Below are 19,525 nucleotides of genomic sequence, written 5' to 3'. Positions count from 1 at the left end.
AGATGCCAAGTTCTGTTTTTGATCTATTGAACCCAAAATGTAGAGGTAGCATCTTGGGGAAAGGGTAGATATATGGGAGAAAAAAAGGAGCAGAAGGGATCGGAGAGAGCCCCAGTGGTGCCAGTGGGGAGAACACAGCATCACAAAGCTCAGGACTCTTAGGGAGGGGTATGAAGATTCCCATAGGTGTTCAGCTCTCAGAAACAAAAACATAATACAAGTGGAATTGGTGATAAGAAATACATTATAACCCTAAAGGAACTGGTTCATCAGAATAGTCAGAGCAGAAACCATATTTTAAGGTATTCTGAATGATCTTGGAGTAAGAAAGAAAAGATAGTAAGTACAGCTTAAGTAACTTTCCCAAAGCTAATAAATACCTGGTTTCTAGACTTCACATGGACCTTTATGAGCTTTCCGTTCCCAAAGACTCCTGCTTTTTAGTGTCTGGAGTACAGATTAAATGGAAGGCTCACATTAGGTGTTTTCTGCCCTCCCTTGTAGCTGTGGCACCTCCATAGGCTTTACCAGATAGGTTAGGGATAGCTGGAGCTTATCCTGCTTGCTCGAGACAGTCTCTGCCCTAATTAACCACCTCAATGAACAAATGGAGTTTGGCACCAAGCTAAGACGAAGTACTTTGATTTACCATTTCCTTCACACATAATTTAAATCTCGGAATCTTTAAGTTTTATAATCACAGACTTGGAAAGGATATAGAAACCATCTAGTTTATTTCCTTCCCCTGTGAAAGAATGAATACACACACACACACACGCGCGCGCGCGCTCGCATATACCTCCTGCCATCCTTAGAAGCAACAGCAACAATCAATATTCTGGACCCAAAACAGAAAGGATAGCCAATTTCATGACCTCTCTGGTAGGAATGCCCTGGGAACCTTACCATCTTCCTCTGTTATGCTCAGTGGCTTCCACATTCTGTGGCTGTCTTGCCGTGGCAGCAAGTGCCCCATTGTCAGCCCTTGACTTGCACATATAATATGGTGCAGAGAAACCAGCATCTGCCTGAGGACAACTGAGTGACCCAACTTGCAAGGAATGTTTTCAGGGTCCCTCATTCTCCACTGCCTAGACCAAGATTCGCAATCTAATTTGCCCATGTGGCTGGTTTTTCACATTCCACAGGGTATCATACCCTGTCTGGCTGGCTCATTTCTAACTTTCATATTTGAGCTCAGAAGTCACCTCCTTAGAGAGGTCTTCCTTGAGCACTTAAAGTAGGTTCTCTTCTACCATAGAGATTTCTTACCACATTCTATTTTCTTTGTAACCATAGTAACAATTTCTATTATTTTTTTATTTGTCAATGTACTTATTGCCTATTTCTCTATAGAACATATGCCCCATGGAGACCAGGACTATATCTATCATTATCCAGTGTTCTCTCAGTGCCTAGTAAAATGTGGAATATACAGTGATTTCTTGTACTGGCCAGATATTGCTACACGACAAAGCATCCCCATGTTTAGTGGTATATAACAGTGTTATATAACAAAGCATGTTTGGTGGTATATAACAATGAGCATTTACTGTCATGTTCACAGGTTTTCAGGTCAGCTGGGACAGCTCTGCTTCAAACTTTAGCTTGTGGGTTGATAGCAGCACCTCCGTGTTTTGTATTGTTCTTTCTTCTGGGACCAGCAGGCTCTCTGAGGCATTTTTTTTTTTCATGGCTTCTGCTTGAAACATGCCTAACAATATCCTAGTTGCGAAAGCCAGTCACATGACCAAACATAACATTAATGGAGCAGGGAGATATACTCTTGCCAAGGAGTTTGGGGGAAGAGATGAATAATTACCAAATAATAATTGAATCTATCACAATGCTGCATAAATATCAATAACTGAATAAATGAAATCCCTCCCCTAGATCAGTTGACCTTTCTAGTTAAGCAAACCACTTTCTAATCCTTATAATCCTGTGTCTCATCAGTACTAGTTTTAGGATTTCAGTCCACTGTTAATCCATGACCTGGCAATAAAGAACCATACCACCCTGTTCTCCTTGAACAGAAACTAACTTAACTCTGCCTGTTTAACAGAGGTTAAAACCTCCTTCATTTCATCCTGGCTCTCTCTGTCCCCCTCTTCAGGCATAGGGAAGCCTTCATCCCTGCCAAAAACTAGGAGGGATGGAACCAATTAGAAGAACCTACCATCTGGTGGTGTGGGCTCATCAAATTTGCAGCCAAGATTCCTACCGGGACTGTTAAAGAGTTTGTGCACAATAGCTTGAGTGTCTGAGTAGAGCAGGAAATGTCTTGGTCACTGGGAGAGAGTATGGGTGCCTCAAAATCACCAGATATCTTAGGGCTGAGAGCCCCAGCATTCTGTCAAAGAGTAATCTATAAAGATCCCCCAGCCCACACCCATTTGGGTGGACTACACTTCCAAAAATTGTTCCATGAACACAGGTTTGCTCCTGGTTGAGCATGGATTATCAAAGTGTCCTCAGCTTTGACTCATGAACTGCCTGGATTTCAAACCTTTTGCCTGCAATGACTTCTGATCTTGCCTTACCCACCAGAATCCCTTGTAGGCTCCTCTCTTATTGGTGGCTCTTTTGTGCCTCAGCATACCGACACTTGGTCTAGCTCCAGCTTCTCCGAATTTTCCTTTCTGCAGAGAGGTACCATGGAGGAACATCTGTATTTCTTTTAATTTATTGTTATTATTATTTTCCTACTGAGGAATAGTATCCTGATTTCCTTTGGAGAACTACTCTTTCCCAATGTCCTTGTAGTCTGGCACGGGGGCTGACTGAAACTAACAGTCCGTCTGGTCCTTCTCACCACCCCAAACTCTAAGAATGGTCATGTGACTAGACCTAGACCAACCTAAAGATATCAATATCCTGTTCACCATCTCATGTTCAGAAATGAGTATGAGTCCTGATTTTTATTCAGTGACATCAGGCCCAGGACTTTTTTCTGATGAGAATGGATGGGAAAAAGAGAAGTTAAGTTCCCTTTCCATTGGACCTTCAAATGGGCAGGTAAAGGCTGGTTGTGCTGGGATCTAACAATTGAGATCTGGCATATGATATATATTGTCTGAGAATAAAGCCAACTTAGTGAAATGCTGAGACTAAAAATTCAGGGGGTATATCTCAGTCCTCATGACATTATTCAAGCTCCTGAACCTACCTGTACACAAAGTCAAAACTATGCAGTTGGTTAGGTTTCTGTCACTTGCTACCAAGAGAGTCCTGATGGTTCACTGCCGAAATGGGATTGCCCTTTCTCTCTATAAGCAATAACTTCTTAAGCTAAAGACATTGGCCCACATATTTAGTCCAGCTTGTGGACTGAATCATAAGTGAAAAGGCATGCTTTCAGATTTAGCATTGTTGCATATTTGGACCCTGGGTAAACTTAGCCTTCTTGAGGTTTCAATTTTCCCCATCCACAAAATAGATTCATTCGTAGATAATGACCACCCTCATAGGAAAACACTAAAGATTAATTAGTCACATTGTACTTGTGGTGCATTTATGTTAATAGATAAGAAGCCTAGTTAATTATATTACCCTGCATTTCCCTAGCACTTCTGATTTTTCAAAGCTCCTTCATATGAGTAATGACATTTGCCTCTTTTAATAACCCTGAGAATCTGGTATTATAACTGCATATTATAAATCTGGAAACAAAAATGGGCACAAGGATTTCTCAAGGTCATATAGCAAGTCAGTACCACCACTGAACAAATTATTTCAATTTTTGTATACACTAATTATTCTATTAAATCTCATTGGAAATTGTCATACTGGTCTATAATACTCTTAAAATCAGAATAATATATACAAATGATTAAACTTTTATTGGGATGATCATCATAGCATTGTTTGTGGGAAAATATTTGGAAATAAACTAGACATTCAATAAAAGGAGACAAATTAAATAAATTGTACATATGTAAGTTGTACATAGTACAATACACTTTTAAAAAGACATTAAAAATAAATGTGTAATATTCAAACTAACATATGTAACACTGGGTAAAAAATCATGTTGTAAGACAGTAATATCAATCTATTCTTAATTTTTAAGTTGATATGTTCAGAAGAAAGATGGGAAGTTTATCCTTAGTACTGTAATTACACAAATTTTATTTTGTTTGGTGTCTATGTCCCCATGGCTTTCTATAATACCCATATCACTTTTATACACAAAATAAATGTTGTTCTTAAGAAGTTCATTTCCATCCTAAAGACTCTACATAGTGAACACACAGAAACAGTCTTAACCATTGGGTGTCAATTTCACTAGCCTCCAACTGCCTCATTAACCCCAATGTTGCCTGTATCCTCTGCAGTCTGGACCTCCCATGACCTTGGGCTTCTGTGTGCTCTTTGAACAGCAGGCTGTGACACCCCAAAGGCACAAGAGCCATCAGGGTGGAAGGAGGATCTTCAGTGCACTGCACACCTTGACTGCAGGTGCCATGGAGCAGCATAGGCCACTTGAAAGCACAAAGGGCTATGTGACCAAAGCAGCAAGCCCTGATAGCAGGGGAGCAGGCCGCTGCCACGGGAGGGAAACTACAGGGTCCACACAAGAGCAGTAGACACAGCTGTCCGTGGAATGAAGAAAGCCCTCCCAGCCTGCAGATGTCTAGGGATGGAACTAGACACACACAGGCCACTGCCCCTGCTCACTTCCTCTGAGAGCTCAGGTTTCTCACCTGGGGAAAAGGGAGAATAAAAGTAGCCGTCTCATTGTATTGCATTGAGTGGAAAGTGGATTTGAAATCAACCATCATTTGTTCCTTCTCATAATAACCACATGTCATTGATAGAATTATTTCCTTCACTTGAAAGAAACTGAGGTTCAGAAAAATAGAATTGACTTGTCCAAGCCATACAAGGCCTCAGTGGCACAGCCAGGCCTTGAACCAGAAATCCTTGATCTAGAAAGTGGAGTCTTGTACCTTATCTAGGACCCTTACTGACAATAGTCCAGAAAGACCCAGATTGAGCTTTTGATTGGGCTTACAACTATCACTTTCTAGCAACACTTTCTAGTTGTCATAGCCTTCCACAGGAATTTACAATGCAGCCTACTGGAACTCTCAAAACTCATAATATTAAGGCACAACCCCCATAAATGGCAGGAATTCAGGCTTATTCTCATGGCTGCCCCAATGTTACATAATACACAGCTATGCACTCATTTGTTCATTCATTCTTTCATTCAACTAGCCTCACTGAACACTATTCTGTGGTGGACACTGTGATAAGAAGCTAAAGAAATGCAGCCACTGCTCCCAAGTTGCTTAGACCAGTTGGTCAGATAAGACAAGGGTCCTGGTGACTAAACCCCAGTGCTATGTGTGACAGCTGCTCTGGGGAAGGTTCAAAGGGCCAAGGGGCAGAGGAGGAGGGTGTGAACATGGGAAAGCAAGGAAGGCTTCCTGGAGAAGATGATACAAGGGCTAGGACTAACCAGAAGGACAGAATTTCAACAGGGGAACATGGAAGGAAAAGTTTGCGGGTGCAAGTGGAAGAAACAGCATTGAGTTGTCCAGTTTGACTGCAGATCAAGGTTCCTGCTGATGAAGTAAGTGGGGACTCCAGCTGAGTCCTCCCTTGCACGCCCAAGCTTACCAGCCCTGTGCTGGATCAGCCTCCAGTCCCCATGAGCACACCCACGAGCACACCACGGAGCACACATGACAACTTACCCCTACACCCAGTTGTCAGCTTCCCCATCCCCTCAGCATCTGTCCCCAGCCCTCTGCCCATCTGCCAGGCTTCATCCCAAATTGGTAACAGGAGTAAAGGCACAAAGATCATTGCTACATAGGCAGAAAGTCTTCAGGGAACATGAAAGTGGCAAAGTGCTCTTGAGCGTCTGATTCCTGGTGAGAAAACAGGAATCTGAACATGACACTTCTCTGCTTAAAACCCTTCAGTGGGCTTCCCACAGCTCTTAGGCTAAAGATCAAAACCTGTAACAGAGCCCACAAGGCCTAGCCCTTGCCATTCTTTCCAGCCCCCCACTCCCCTCATCCCTCACTTCCCCTCTTCTCAGGCTTCTGCCCAGGAAGCTTCTAGAATATGCCTCCTGTTCCAAGCACCCACATCACTAAAAGCCTTCAGTTCTCAGCTCAAACACCTATTCATCCCTGTGCCCAGAGCTGACTCCTTTGTAATATGCTTCCATTGAATCATGGCCCTTTCACTCACATCTTTATCACAACCTATAATGATATACTCATCTGTACAATTATTTGACTAATATCTTCATCTCTCACCACCTGGTAAGCTCCATGAGCACAGGGCTGCCTTCTGTTTTCGTTCACAGTAGTAAGCGCTCCATAAATACTTGTTGAATATTGAATGAATGCACCTGAGACCCATGGGACGCTTAGTGCTCTTGCCCTGGCATACAAAATGTAACCCAGATGTATAATATGGTGGGGGAAAGTTCAGAGCTTTCCTTAGATTCTCAGTCGAACTAGTGGCTGATACAAGAGCTTCTTTTCTAAACAGTTTGTCCCTGAGTTTTCCATATACTCTCACCATAGAAATACAGCCCTAGAGGTACTTTTAGAAATCATCTGAGCTTTATTTTATAAATAAGGTTGGGGTGGTGATGCTTTTCCAAAGTCACACACAGGAATGTTTCCAGGTGATAGATAGTCCAGAATTTGAACCCATGTCTTCAAATCCCAATTCACATACTTTTCACTGCCTCAAACTTGGTGTGTGTGGGGGCGGGGGAGAGGGGGAGATATGAGGAAAGAAAGAGAGAGAGAGAACCTCTCCATTATATCAGGTTTTTTGTGCACGCCTATTTCCTCTTTAAGAACCTGAGCCCCTTAAAGGGAGAATCAATGCCTAATGCATTTTATTTTCCTCTATTCCTAGAGTAATGCCTTGTCGTGGTAAATGGATTTTATCTCTTGCATCAATTTCAACTCTGAGCAATTTGTTGTAGCTGCCTGGAATGCTATGATGAGAAAGAAAAAAGAAAAAAGAAAAGCAAAGCAAGGAAAGGAAAAGAAAAAAGAAAAGGAGGGAGGGAGCGAGGAAGGAAGGAAGGAAGGAAGAAAGAAAAGAAAAAAGAAAAAAAGAGGGAGGGAAGGGAGGAAAAAGAAAGAAAAGAGAAAAAGAATTTAAGGTCATGTCTACATTCAGTGGGAAAGAATTCTGTAGTCAATGACTGCGGTCTCCTAGGGTGTGGAAGGGGGCAGTAATGGTACATAGGCTCCATGGAGGGCAATAATAATAAGGTTTTGAAGGAATGGACAAATGAATGAATCTTAACCATTTATCTTGAGTGTCTGAGAGGAGAACAGTAATCTCACTGATCTCAGAGTCTTCAAACTAGTCAGAGGAAGCAATGTTCACAAACCTCAGCACAAAGAAGCTTATGATTATCAATATTATAAAAAAATGCAGAGTGAAAAACAGGCTCAAGTTGATGCCTGCATGTCTTAAAGTGAAGGCATGGGTGAAGATGGAGAAGCCACAGTCAGATTTGTAACATCCACCAGAGAAACACAGACATCTGCTATTTAACTGAGAGCACAGGGTGGATGCAAGAGACCACCTCTGAACTCTCCACCTCACAACCATGAACACACGCTCCACCTTTCAGGGCCTGCGCAACCTCCCCAGGAGTCTTGCTTATTATCCACAGCCATGCTCTGCCTCAGAAGTCTTAGCTCTTAACCCTGAATCATAAACTTCATTGGGGCACTTCTTGGGTTGGACTCTTCTACTGCTCTTTTTCTTTTCTATGTCCCTAGAGTAATGCATTTTGGAAGTGGGAAAGCCCACTGAGTTTTGGGAGTCCCCAAAGCTGACTTCAAATATTGGCTCAGCCCTTCTCCACTGTAGAACATGGGGAAGACACTTACTCTTGCTCAGTCTCCATAGCATCATCTACAAAATGGGGATAATGATTTTTCAGGATTGTTATAAAACTCAAAGACAACATATGTGAAGTTATCTGTCACATGGTAGGTCTCTGAAATGATCTTTGTTTACCAGCACTAGCTGGTCTTCTCTTCATTACTACGTACAAATTTTTTGAGAGCAAAAGTTATACACCTTTTGTGTCCTCTACTATTAGTTATTAGAGCGAAGAAGAGATATTATTTGAATGAAATAATGAAATGACAGGTGCTGAAGGACATAAATTAGGTGTGAGCAGACTGGGCAAGTCCCGTAATTTTGTTACACTGGCCATGTGTACAAAAGGGAGTGCTGAAGACTTGGGTAAACTTGAGAGTTTATGCCTTACACTTAAGGAGGACAGCACTGGGTCACCTGGGTGGCTCAGTCGGTTAAGTGTCTGACTTCGGCTCAGATCATGATCTCAGCGTCCTGGGATAGAGTCCCACAATGGTTACCCTGCTCAGCAGGGGAGCCTGCTTCTCCCTCTTCCCCTGCCCCTCCCCCTGCTCGTGCTGTCTCTCTCAAATAAATTAAGTCTTTAAAAAAAAAAAAAGAGGGGCGCCTGGGTGGCTTAGTTGGTGAAGCATCCGCCTTCAGCTCAGGTCATGATCCCAGGGTCCTGGGATCGAGTCCCATGTCTGGCTCCCTGCTTGGCAGAAAGCCTGCTTCTCTCTTCCCACTCCCCTTGCTTGTGTTCCCTCTCTCGTTCTCTCTGTCAAATAAATAAATAAAATCTTTAAAAAAAAAAAAAAGAGGACAGCCCTTCTCAGCTCTAGATAAGAGAAGTTTAGCAGGAATGTAGGTCCAGGGTTGCCTGATGCCCTGTTTTTTTTTTTAGAGAAGCCAGAAATCTGGATTTTTATGCCATATTTTAAAAAGCACTGTGCATTTTAAATTCGCTGGACTATTAGTCTGCAACTCTAAAAATGATGAGGGACTCTTAGGCAAGAGCTAAGATGCCATCTGTCTGCTATCCACACCTAAAGTCTGGCTAGATCCTCCTTGGGCTTCCTGAGTGGGTCTATAACAGAGGGAAACCCACTATAATTAGGCAACTGGCCCCCACCTGATTGCCATTTAGGCTCTCAGCATCTTGGTGTTTTTTTTTTTTTTTCAAGATTTTATTTATTTATTTGAGAGCGAGAGCACGAGTGGGGAGAGGGCAGGGGTGATGGACAGGGAAAGAATCTCCAGTAGACCCCATGCTGAGCATGGAGCCCAATGCAGGGCTTGATCCCACAACCTTGAGACTATGACCTGAGCCCAAACCAAGACTTGGAGGTTTAACCAGCTGAGCCACCCAGGCGCCCCGGCTCTCAGCATCTTTATGCTGTGTGATTCCCTGACTCCTGGAGATATTTGTTCATTTGTATTAGGGGTATAGCCCTTTGCTGGGTGTTCTCAGCAACACTGAACAATAGATATACATGACCTTTCTGGACAGTGTTTCACATTCTGGTGGTAGAGTTGACCTATAAACATACATCAAGGCAACAATGCAGGACAAACCAACTGGGGCTTGAAAACACAATGCTTCCAGGAGCCAGGCAGCTAAATAAAATGAGAGAAATGGGCTGGTTGGGAAAGAAACCATCTAGATGGAATACTCCCACCTCTATCCTAGCAAATTAGGGCTACAGAGATGTGAGATCCAATATTGCCACATCTTTTAAAATTTCAAAGAGACCTAAGATACCCAAATTTTGATGTGAAATTCCATGATTCTTAAATATTGTGCTGCACCTAGCTTATGGATGGCCATTTGGGGACTCCTTCTGCAGTATTGCACAAATGGATGAGAGGCCCAGCCTGGAATGCCACAAGAGGCCAGAGCAAAAGAGTAACACAGTAAAGTTATCCTCTTTTACTTTGCATCTGTCATTCCCTCTGCCCAGAACACACTTGCTTCACCCCCTTCTTCCCCCTTACCTCATCTTCCTGGAAAGCTTCTGTTTATCGTTGAGACTCAATTCTACCACCACCCTCTGAGAGGTCACGCCCACTCCTTAGGGCATCTCTAACACTCCCTACAAATTGCTGTTCCAACACAACACTGTATTCTAATTTTCTCTTTACAGGACAGTCAGCCTCACTAGGGATAAAGTCCTACAGGCAGGGAAGATGTCTTAACTTTTGTCTGTACTACTAGTGCTTAATACCATGTCTGGACTTGATTAAGGGCTCAAACATGCTTGCTAAGGGAATGGAAAGCTTTTTAGATTAAAGTGTTTCTCAAAGTGTGATCCCCATACCAACTACTACGGAATCCCCGCAGGGCCAGCTCTTGAATATTCTTACTCATTAAGTCCAGAATCCATCCCTGAGTCTTGCTTTAAATAAGCTCCCTGGGTGAATTTTATATGCACTGAAGATTGAGGTCCTCCTGGCTAAACTGTAACCCCCCCCTAGGAAAAAGACGGTGTCTTCTTTGTTGGCCATTATATTCCTAGAACCTGGTATGGCACTAGGAATAAAGTTAGGCATTTGGCATATATGTGCAGCATGAATGAATGAAAAGGTAAGAATTAAGTTGTAACTGCACCTCACACCTCTAACAGAAACCCCAATCTGCATCTCATCCATCCCTTTATTTATACCTACCACAAAGGCACCAAGATAGGCTGAATAGCTGGTCAGTAACTACTATCTCTATGGACAGTCTCCTCAACTCCTGCCCCTCTAGGCTTGGACGAGTGCTCAGAGGAGAACATAAGGCATTTGCCGATTCAATGATTTTATCCCTTAATGACTGCAGACAAGGAAAGCAAGGAAGCTTGAATGCAAAAAAACATACAGAACTCTCATCTTGGCTACTGGTGTTAGCAGTACTCCTCTTCCATCTTCCCTGCATCCCCTACCCTACAAGCATCACTTTGCCTCTGGAATCCCTGATGCCAAGACTTCCAGCAGGAATAGCTCCTGTTACACTTCCTCTCCCTTCCCTTCTCTACCCTCTGGTGGAGGGACAGTGAATAGCAAAATGGGCTGGAAAAAAACCCATATAACAGCAAAAATTATGAAAAACAAATATTTACTGAGGTGCCTGGGTGGTTCAGTCAGTTGGGCGTCCTACTCTTGATTTCGGCTCAGGTCATGATCTCAGGGTCCTGGGATCAAGCCGTGTGTAGGGCTCCATGCTCAGTGGGGAGTCTGCTTGAGATTCTCTCTCCCTCTGCCCCTCCCCCTATGCACACACTCTCTCTAAATAAATAAATAAAATTCAAAAAAAAAAGAAAGAAAAACAAATATTTAGTTATTTTCTGGAGGTAAGACTGAGGCGGTTAATTTAAGGTAACTGCTAGTCCAGATTTCAAAAGAGCACATGAAATTAAACCTGAATAAGATGCTTTTCTTGGTTTTCCATAAATGATTAGTTAATGTAGCCCACCGAAAACCTGTCTACTGTCTTTGACATTTTTTACTCAATTCAAATCGGTGATGAGTACAGATGTACTCACTGTACAGATGTACAGTTTTCCTAAACCAACGGACCATAGAGCACATAGCCCCAAAAGGTTTCCTGGCCTCATATTAAAGCTAACAGAGAATCTCCCAGGCAGGCTGGAAATTACAGTGCTTCCACTGCCACCCAAATTGCCCAGTACTGGCTCTGATCTTGGAGGTAAAGAGAAAAAAATAAAGATCTAAGCACAAGATAGTATTATTGCTTCTGAGACAATCCCCACAGCAACATTCCCCACTGGACCAAAAGCTACTTGAAAGCAAGGGCCTTTTATCATCTGTTTTCCCAGGGTCCATCTCAGTTCATAGCATTGAAGAAACATTTAAAGAATGACCAAATTAATAGAAACCTGTACACTGGTATATGGCAGGAATCGAGTTCAAGAACCCAGATCCATTCACTCCAGGTTCACTAACCACAATGGATAACACTGTGTATCGTATTTCAATCTCCCCAGTAAATGGCCAACAACCCTATTACAGATCAAGTGTTAGGTAGTTAACAATACAGAAGCACCACCTTTTGCCACCGAACATTTCCTATTTTTTTTTTGTCTTTTATTATCTTGTCCTGCCAGTCAACATCTTGACACTAGGACAGCAGTTAACATCTCATTCCATCAAGCTCTGCTGTAGACAATTCTCAGCAGTATGAGTGAATATGCGCACCAGCCATTTATTTTTCCTGATTCCTTAAGCAAGTAATCCTTCTTGAGTAATGGACCCCTTTGAGGGTATGACAAAAGCTATGGAGCCGCTCCTCAGTAAATAAATTAGCATATGCATATAAATGCAAAATATTATGCATAATCATAGGCGGTTTTTAGATATGTTGATGCCCACACCCAAATCCTCCCTTCAAAGACCCTAGTCTAAGCCATATCAAAAGGAATGGAGGTTACCTATTCAACATTACTCAGCTTTCCAGGGAGATGGTTTCACAGAACACAGACCTCAACAATTAAACTCCAGCTCTTTTTTAAGGATAGTGAGTAACACAGTAGACAAGATTTTCAACCTCAGCACTACCAAAATGCAAAAATGCTATTTTATTTATTCAATGGGCCACTCGTGTAAAATCACGGCTATAATTTGAAGCACTATAAGCTTTTCTCCTTAGGTGCTTTATCAAGCCACTGCCTTAAAAGTCTCCGAAAACTCCCTTTCGCTTCTTGGGTAATCTAAGCAGAACTGATCAGACTACCATAAGAAACAGTGTATCTATCACAGTGCCAGGAACATGGACTGTGGGGTCACAGGACCACCATTTACTTCTTGGGCAACCCTGGGCAAGTTATATAACTTGGTGCAGCCTCAGTTTCCTAAATAGAAGATAACATAGTGCCCCCCCCTAAGGTGCCTGTGAGGATTAAATCAGCTAACACATGAAAATTAGTGCATTGCATGGGCCTTTGTGATGCTCAGTAAGTAATAATAAATGCTAATATAACTGTCTATAAAATACTTGTCATAGTTCTCAACACACAGTAAATCCTCAATAAGTGGAATCTGGTATAATTGTAATTCTTGGAATGTGTATGAACATTATATTATGAGTGGTCTTAGGGATAGGGAGAATTCCAAATTCTCAGTATGAGCTTTCTATGCATAATGCACATTCTGTTCAAACCATTGAGAGCCTACCATGAGGGAATGTGGGAAAGAGATGAAGGAAATGTGATCTACGTCTTTGACTATGCAAAGCTCAGTAGAAGTCACCAAGTCCACAGGGGCACACAAAGCCTATGGTGCCAATTTAATCCAGTTTGGGGTCTCCAATTGTTCTTGCCCATTCAGCTCACACCTCCATTCCATAAATTCCCACTTGAGCTTAATCCCTGAAGGGAAAATGTCCCTACTGATTAATTTTTATGCTTCCATCTGTCATCAAATAGCAATCATGCAACCACACAGATCTCCTTTTCAGTCTTAGTTGTCAGAAGAACTCAAAATGGTGTTTGTTGCTCATATTTTCTTATGTATTCAATTCATATGTCAGAGACTTCTCTCTTCCTTTTCCTTCTCGAGGTCACCTCTCAAAGGCCATCCAACAAACTATGTCTTAAGCAATCAATCACTTCAAAGCATTTTGGAAATAATCAAGGCACCAACTTTACAATAGTTACGGGCCATTTCCCAAAGTGGGGAACCGGACAGACAACTTGTCACATATCCTTTCTAATCAAATACAGGTATATTTTCTCCTTTTAACTTGTGCACAGGAAAGGCGTAAGCATCTTAAACCACATTTCCCAAGTCAGAAACTTTAATTCTGTATCTCTCAGAAGTTTCTCATGTGTGAAACTCTCTCAGCTGAAAAAGAAAACCTTTGCCAAGGTAGGGAAGAGGCCGTCAACCCAAGCGCCCATCGTACTGGCATTTAAAGTTAGCTGACAGTGAAAAAGCAGACCCATTTTCTAAAGCATTCCAGGATCTAAAATACCAACTGATAGAATCACTCAAAAGGCCCTGGAAATTTTTCTTGGAGGGCTTTATCTTATGAAGATGAATGACAACTCAAGTGGTTTTTGCAACACTACCACCCACTCACAGGCCGTCCTTTCATTGGTCGATCGCAGAAAGGAATGTCAGGAATAGCAGCGATTACTTACATCTATAGGTCATCTCAAAGCTGTCGCTGATGTTCACAATATCAATCTGGGGGAGCAGCTTTGGGGGCTCTGTGAGTTGTGACAAAGCAAATCTAAAAGCAGCATGTTCCTGTGACTGCTGGTTTGGAAATAATCCCCCTACGAGGAAAGAAAATGCAACATGTTGTCTGGGTTAGAGGCAGGTTTAATCCCCCAACAGCCCACCTCAGATGGGCCCTTTTCTTCTCTCCATGCCAAACCCACTAGTTGTAGCCTTCAGTGGTGGGGAGGGGAGTTCAAATAGACTCAAGTGGACATGAAGGCTTAAACTTCCACAGATGAGCTTTTATGTGACAAGGGCCTCTACCACTCTGCCCAAACATTTGGTTGTTCATTCCTCAACCCAGATCAGGTCAGAGAAAACAGGAGAACGGCATTTCTCTTCCTCCTCCCTCCTGCAACCATCCAGGTGGCCTAAGCTCTTGTGTGCATGTAAACCCTGGTTGTGTCTAATTTTTCCTGTATTGGACCCATTCCTCACTACAGAGCCTTACAGGAAGTAGTAGTAACAAATGTTGCAGGGGGAAATCTAGCACTGGGACCCTGTGGGCTTCTTCAGCACTGTCACCCTTTGCTTTGACATTTTTGGTCTTTGACCTGGCAAGACCTGAATGCAATTTAACTATTCTATCACCTCTGAGGTATATTATTCATTTCTTCTGAAAACCCTGGATTTTTACAAATAGTATTCTGCTTCCTCTTTGACACTCATGATCCCAGCTACCTAGGAATGGCTTGTTACATAAGAGATTGCCCTGGTGTATATTTGCATGGTAGAACCCTGGACTTCAAGGATGTGGGGGTTTAAGAATGTCAAGAGGGTATGAACATTCTATTCTAGTGAAAAGCATAACAAAGGTGCCTGTTGGGGCAAGAGTACATGGCCTACCTTTGTATTTACTGTGGACATGTAAAATGAAATTAAATTCCATTTCTACGGATTAGAATCAGCTATTTCCAGAGACTGAACTATAATAAATGTTTACATAGAAGCTTATTTCAGATTCAACAGGAATCACAGTCCCGACATAATGTACTTATAACTTCTTATACAGTTGGTATGTGTTTGTTTTTAAGAACCAATAAATGGACTGTAAAGCATAAAAGCTATTGTACAAGTAGAATCAAGTACTACCTGATGGCGGTGATATTTTCAGCATTTGTTCTGGAATTTAATGTTTCAACCTTTTATTTGAAAACAAATAATGGTTCTCCCAGTTGAACAAATAAGTTGGGGCTAAATACGATGAAAAATCTGCAGAGGTACACGGGCGAACATATCATATACACGTACACAAAACACAAACCACCTCCACGCGTTTATACCCATAGTGCTATACACAAATACACTTGGAGAAAGCAAGTCCACATATCTCAAGACAAGCATTTCCAATCAGCAAAGTATGGGCACTGCATCAGTACCAACATAAACAACGCCACACATAAGAGAAAGTGATTTACACATGTTCATATGCCTCCATTTTAAAGAGTAAAAACAAAAAACTCCTGCTGGATTCTGATGCTCCACCCTCCCTCCCCACCCCCCAGATGACCACACCCCAAACACTTCGTTGTCCCCTGCCTCCTCCGTAATGAATGAAAGAGAGGGGTGGGGGTGGGGCGGTAGGCGGCTACAGATGGGGCTGCAAAGGAAGCGTCTCCCGAGGCAGGAAGTTTTGTTTTGCGTGTAAGACACTAACACAGACCCACTTCAGAATATAGTTTAACAGGTGTCAGGAAACAAAGCAAGTTACTCCACGGCGGTTCCAACCACCCTGGGAGCCAGCGTGCTGGAGAGGCCGAAAGAGCCTGGTACTGCAGCACTCGTGTGCCCAGCAAAATAGGACCTGTACCATATGCCCCCACAAACACACACTCACACAAAGAACACAAACTACCAGTAACAGGAACTTTCCCTAGTGGAGCCATGTCCCCAGGAGGGAGAGAAAACAGAACCCAAACCATCCAAGATGCCTCTGAGCAAAGCCGCTAGCTCCATTCCGGGTCACACTGGAGACCCGAGCCCCTGTGGACACATTGTTACTGGTGTTATTGCTCCTATTGTTTTGCTTTCACCATTATTATGAGGAGGAGCAGTATCTCTCAGCTGCCCCACAAATACAGGGAGGGTGAGGGGTCCTTTTAGAAGCATGACAACCAAGAGGGGGAAATGGGGGACAAAAAGCTTGTTGAAACCTGCCTCTAAGTTGAGAGGATAGAGCCTAGTGATGGGGACAGCTAAGAGGAGGGAAGGGAAACGCGTCTGTGTGTGTTTGTATGTGTAAAAGGTAGACAATGTCTGCGGATGGAACATCTAAGAGGAGGGGGCAAGGAAAGGAAGAAAGGCAGACTACGAAGTTCTGGAATCGGGGGATTGGGGACCACCAGCCCAGCATGGCAGACAGCAGACAGAAGGCAGCTGGGGGCGTCCAGCGCAGGAATGAGAGCCCCCCTTGACTTAGAGTGGGGGCCTCCTGGCATTATGTCAGGGGCTGCAATAAACCCAGCACCCTACACTCCTTCTTTCAGAGGGTCTCTTTCCCCTCCCCCAGCCAAGAAATCATCTCCTCAGTCAGTTAAATACATATGTGCATATTTAATACCTAACCACACACAGAAATACACCACACATATTTATATAAATAAATGAAATCAGGCACCATCTATCAAGCAATGGAGTGAACTCCTTTAAACACCCACCACCTCTCTCCTCCTCCTCGCTACAGCCTGAATTTTCTTTCTTTCAAAGCAGTGGTTCCTCCATTTCACATGCTCATGCCTAGAGTGTGAGTGGTGTGTGTGGATCTGTGTTTGTATGTGTATGTGTGTGCACGCTTCTCTCTGCCCCTCATCTGATCAAGAGAAGCCCCCTCCCCTGCTGGCGGTCCAAGTCTGCCTTCCATCATCACCCAGCTTTCTATCCAAGCACAGTCCCTAGCGGGGGGAGGGGGGTTTGGGGGACACAGACAACCCTCCCCCAAAAAACCCCTGCCAGACCCAGAAAGTCCCTCCCCAGGCTGCCCCTCTCACTCACCGATCTGGATATTGTTGGGGAAATTGGCACCTACTACCGCGCCTAGGAAACCGGTGCAGAAGAAGGCAAAAATGTGCTGCATATTCCTTTTTGCATTGGCGAAAAAGAAGCCCAGGTCCAGTCATAGATTTGGTATTTCCCCCCCCTTCCCTTGATTCCTCTCTGTTCTGCCTGTTCTTTTCCTCCTGCAGTTCCTGCCTTCCTTGCTGCTTCCTTCTTTCCTTCTGGGAGGTTTGTCTGTTTCCCTTGGAATCGGAGCACTTAAACGGCAGCGTTAACACCAACTGACAGCCAGATTAACTGAGCACAGAAAAGAGAAGCCCGTCCTCATGCTGGCGGAGCGCTTGCTCCCCCTCTCCTCTCTCCTCTCGCAGCCTGCCTCTCTCTCCCTCCCTTGCTCTCGCTCTCCCCCTCACACTCACACAGGCTGCAAGCTCGGGTGGCGCTAATACCCAACCGAGCCAGCTCAAGTTCACGGCTGACCTCCTCTCCCTACCACCCCGTCTCCCAGTCCTCACCTTCTCCTCCTCTCTGTGTGTGCAGATGGGGAGTGGAGGGGGCTTGGGGGGGGGATGATACAGGGAGCCTGGTCCTGAAAGGAACAACCCCGTCCCCATCACCCTCCCCCGCCTCCCCCAGTTCTCTCTGCCCCATCCCCCAGCTCCCAGCCCCACAGATGCTACTGGAAATGTGGGTTCAGCTGTAAGTCAGTAGGTGGCAGGGGGTCCCCACAATAGTCCTCCAACCACCCGCTGCTTGATCTAGGTCACTTCTTCTAGGAGCGCACGGGCTGTGCTGGATATATCTCCTGCACTCCACTGGCCCAATTATTCCTACAACTAATTCCTAAGGGGGAAGACCCTAGAAATCCCTCCTAGGAGCTTTTAAAGGAAAATAAAGGCTTTTCCTCCCTAATGGGAGGAATGACAGAAAGGCAAACCAGAGGGTCTGGAGTGATCGGCAGGTGCCTCGGCTTGGACATTTGGCAGTCCCTGTCTGCTTTTACAAGTGGAATTGGTGGTCCCTTCTGAATCCTAGGCGTTTAAAACGGGCCCCCTTCCCACTTTCCCTGCATGCCACTGGAGTCTATAGCATCAGAATCGTGTGGGTGTACAACAAAGGCTAAGGATACTTAGAACAATTACATGAGTCATTTTGCAGGGGTTCTAGTGAGAAGATTCAGGCTTCTTTCAGTTATCTCTGGATGCTGGTCATGCCCAATGTAAACGAGAACTCCACAGACCCTCCTGGACTGGAGCTTCTACTGAAATAACCTGTAGAGAGAACAACTGTGTTCAGGGAAATAGTGTGGGCTGCAAAGTGACAGTCACGAACCATCACAGAGCACTTTGCAGTTTCTGAAGCAGCTTTACAGTGTGACCTCACTCTCTGCTCACACCAGCCCTGTGAAGTAGCCACCACCCTTATTTTACAGATGAAAAACCGGAGGCTCTGCGGACTAAATCATAAAAATACAGACGTACTAAGATGGAGTCTGGACCCTCAGGACCAACATATGGTCCATCCTGTGAACTTGAATGTTCTGGGCATTACCAATTGACCCACGACCCTGGTCAGAACTCCCACCCAACAGATGATGACACAGGAAAAGGAAAGTTCTACCTTTCCATAATTAGAAAGAACAGACCTGATTTTGCTTTGGCATTTGACTAGGCCATTTCTTCCCAAGGCTCCTCGCTTCCTTCACCAAGATTGCTCAATTACACACACTCACAGGACGCTACGAGGGCTGGGATTTGCAAGAAATAGCTCACCATGTTTGATGGAGCTCTGAAAGTAGGAACAACTTGGAGGTCAGATGCTTTCTAATTTCCTTCGCACTTTCACATCTATTAATTAGCTCAAGTGATTTTTAATGAGAGTGTTTATTCGTTTTTCATGTGCCAGGCAATGTGCACACATCACTTAATTGTACAATGATGCCTGTAGTAGATAATCTCACCCCCATTTTACAGATAAAGAAACTGAGATCTAGTAATTTCCCCAAGTTGCCACTACTAACAAGGAAGAGAATGAGGATTTGAACACAGAAAACTCTACCTTGAGGCCCAAGCTCTTAACCCTCAGGCTCTAATGGCAGAAAGTATTGAGCAAGAACATTCCAGAGGGAGTGTAAGCATCAGCTTGAGAAGGTGAGACAACAGATCAGGAAAGACCTCTAAGGTCCCTGACAACATTAGGAGTCTGTAATGCCAGGATTCCTTCTTATAATATAATTTCTCCATTTGCATATTTTTGTCTCTTGCTATTTTGAATGGTACCTGGGGATCTTTTAAGTTCCCCGAGCTTTGTGCCTGGTAATAATAATAATTAGGCTGTCACTGAAAGCTTCACACTTCTCTGTCACCTTTCAGAGGAAGATCTCAAAGTCCTTTACAAGGATTAATTAGCAAAACCTCAACGCCTACCTGTAATAGTTAAGGTTTGT

At 43.7% G+C, this 19,525-nt stretch overlaps 1 protein-coding gene across 4 annotated transcripts in view; it reads right to left on the bottom strand.

The window, feature by feature from the left end:
• Positions 1 to 17,642, bottom strand: part of GRIA1 (glutamate ionotropic receptor AMPA type subunit 1) — a 296,932-nt gene extending 279,290 nt beyond the window's left edge. For 3 of the 4 annotated variants that reach the window (XM_035012648.1, XM_035012639.1, XM_035012657.1), the window contains exons 1-2: positions 17,077 to 17,642; positions 14,004 to 14,141 (exon numbers count right to left, since the gene is read on the bottom strand). In XM_035012648.1, coding sequence (XP_034868539.1) covers positions 14,004 to 14,141; positions 17,077 to 17,158 — 220 coding nt within the window. In that variant the 5' untranslated portion in view covers positions 17,159 to 17,642. The remainder of the gene's footprint in view (positions 1 to 14,003; positions 14,142 to 17,076) is intronic. The other variant, XM_035012668.1, reaches the window with a different exon arrangement.
• Between the last annotated feature and the right edge of the window lie 1,883 nt (positions 17,643 to 19,525).

Source organism: Mirounga leonina, unplaced genomic scaffold (assembly GCF_011800145.1).
Source record: "Mirounga leonina isolate KUSES-001 unplaced genomic scaffold, KU_Mleo_1.0 Mir_104, whole genome shotgun sequence".
NCBI lineage: Eukaryota > Metazoa > Chordata > Mammalia > Carnivora > Phocidae > Mirounga > Mirounga leonina.
The sequence above is the reverse complement of the archived record's forward strand: the minus strand, read 5'-3'. Positions and strand labels throughout refer to the sequence as shown.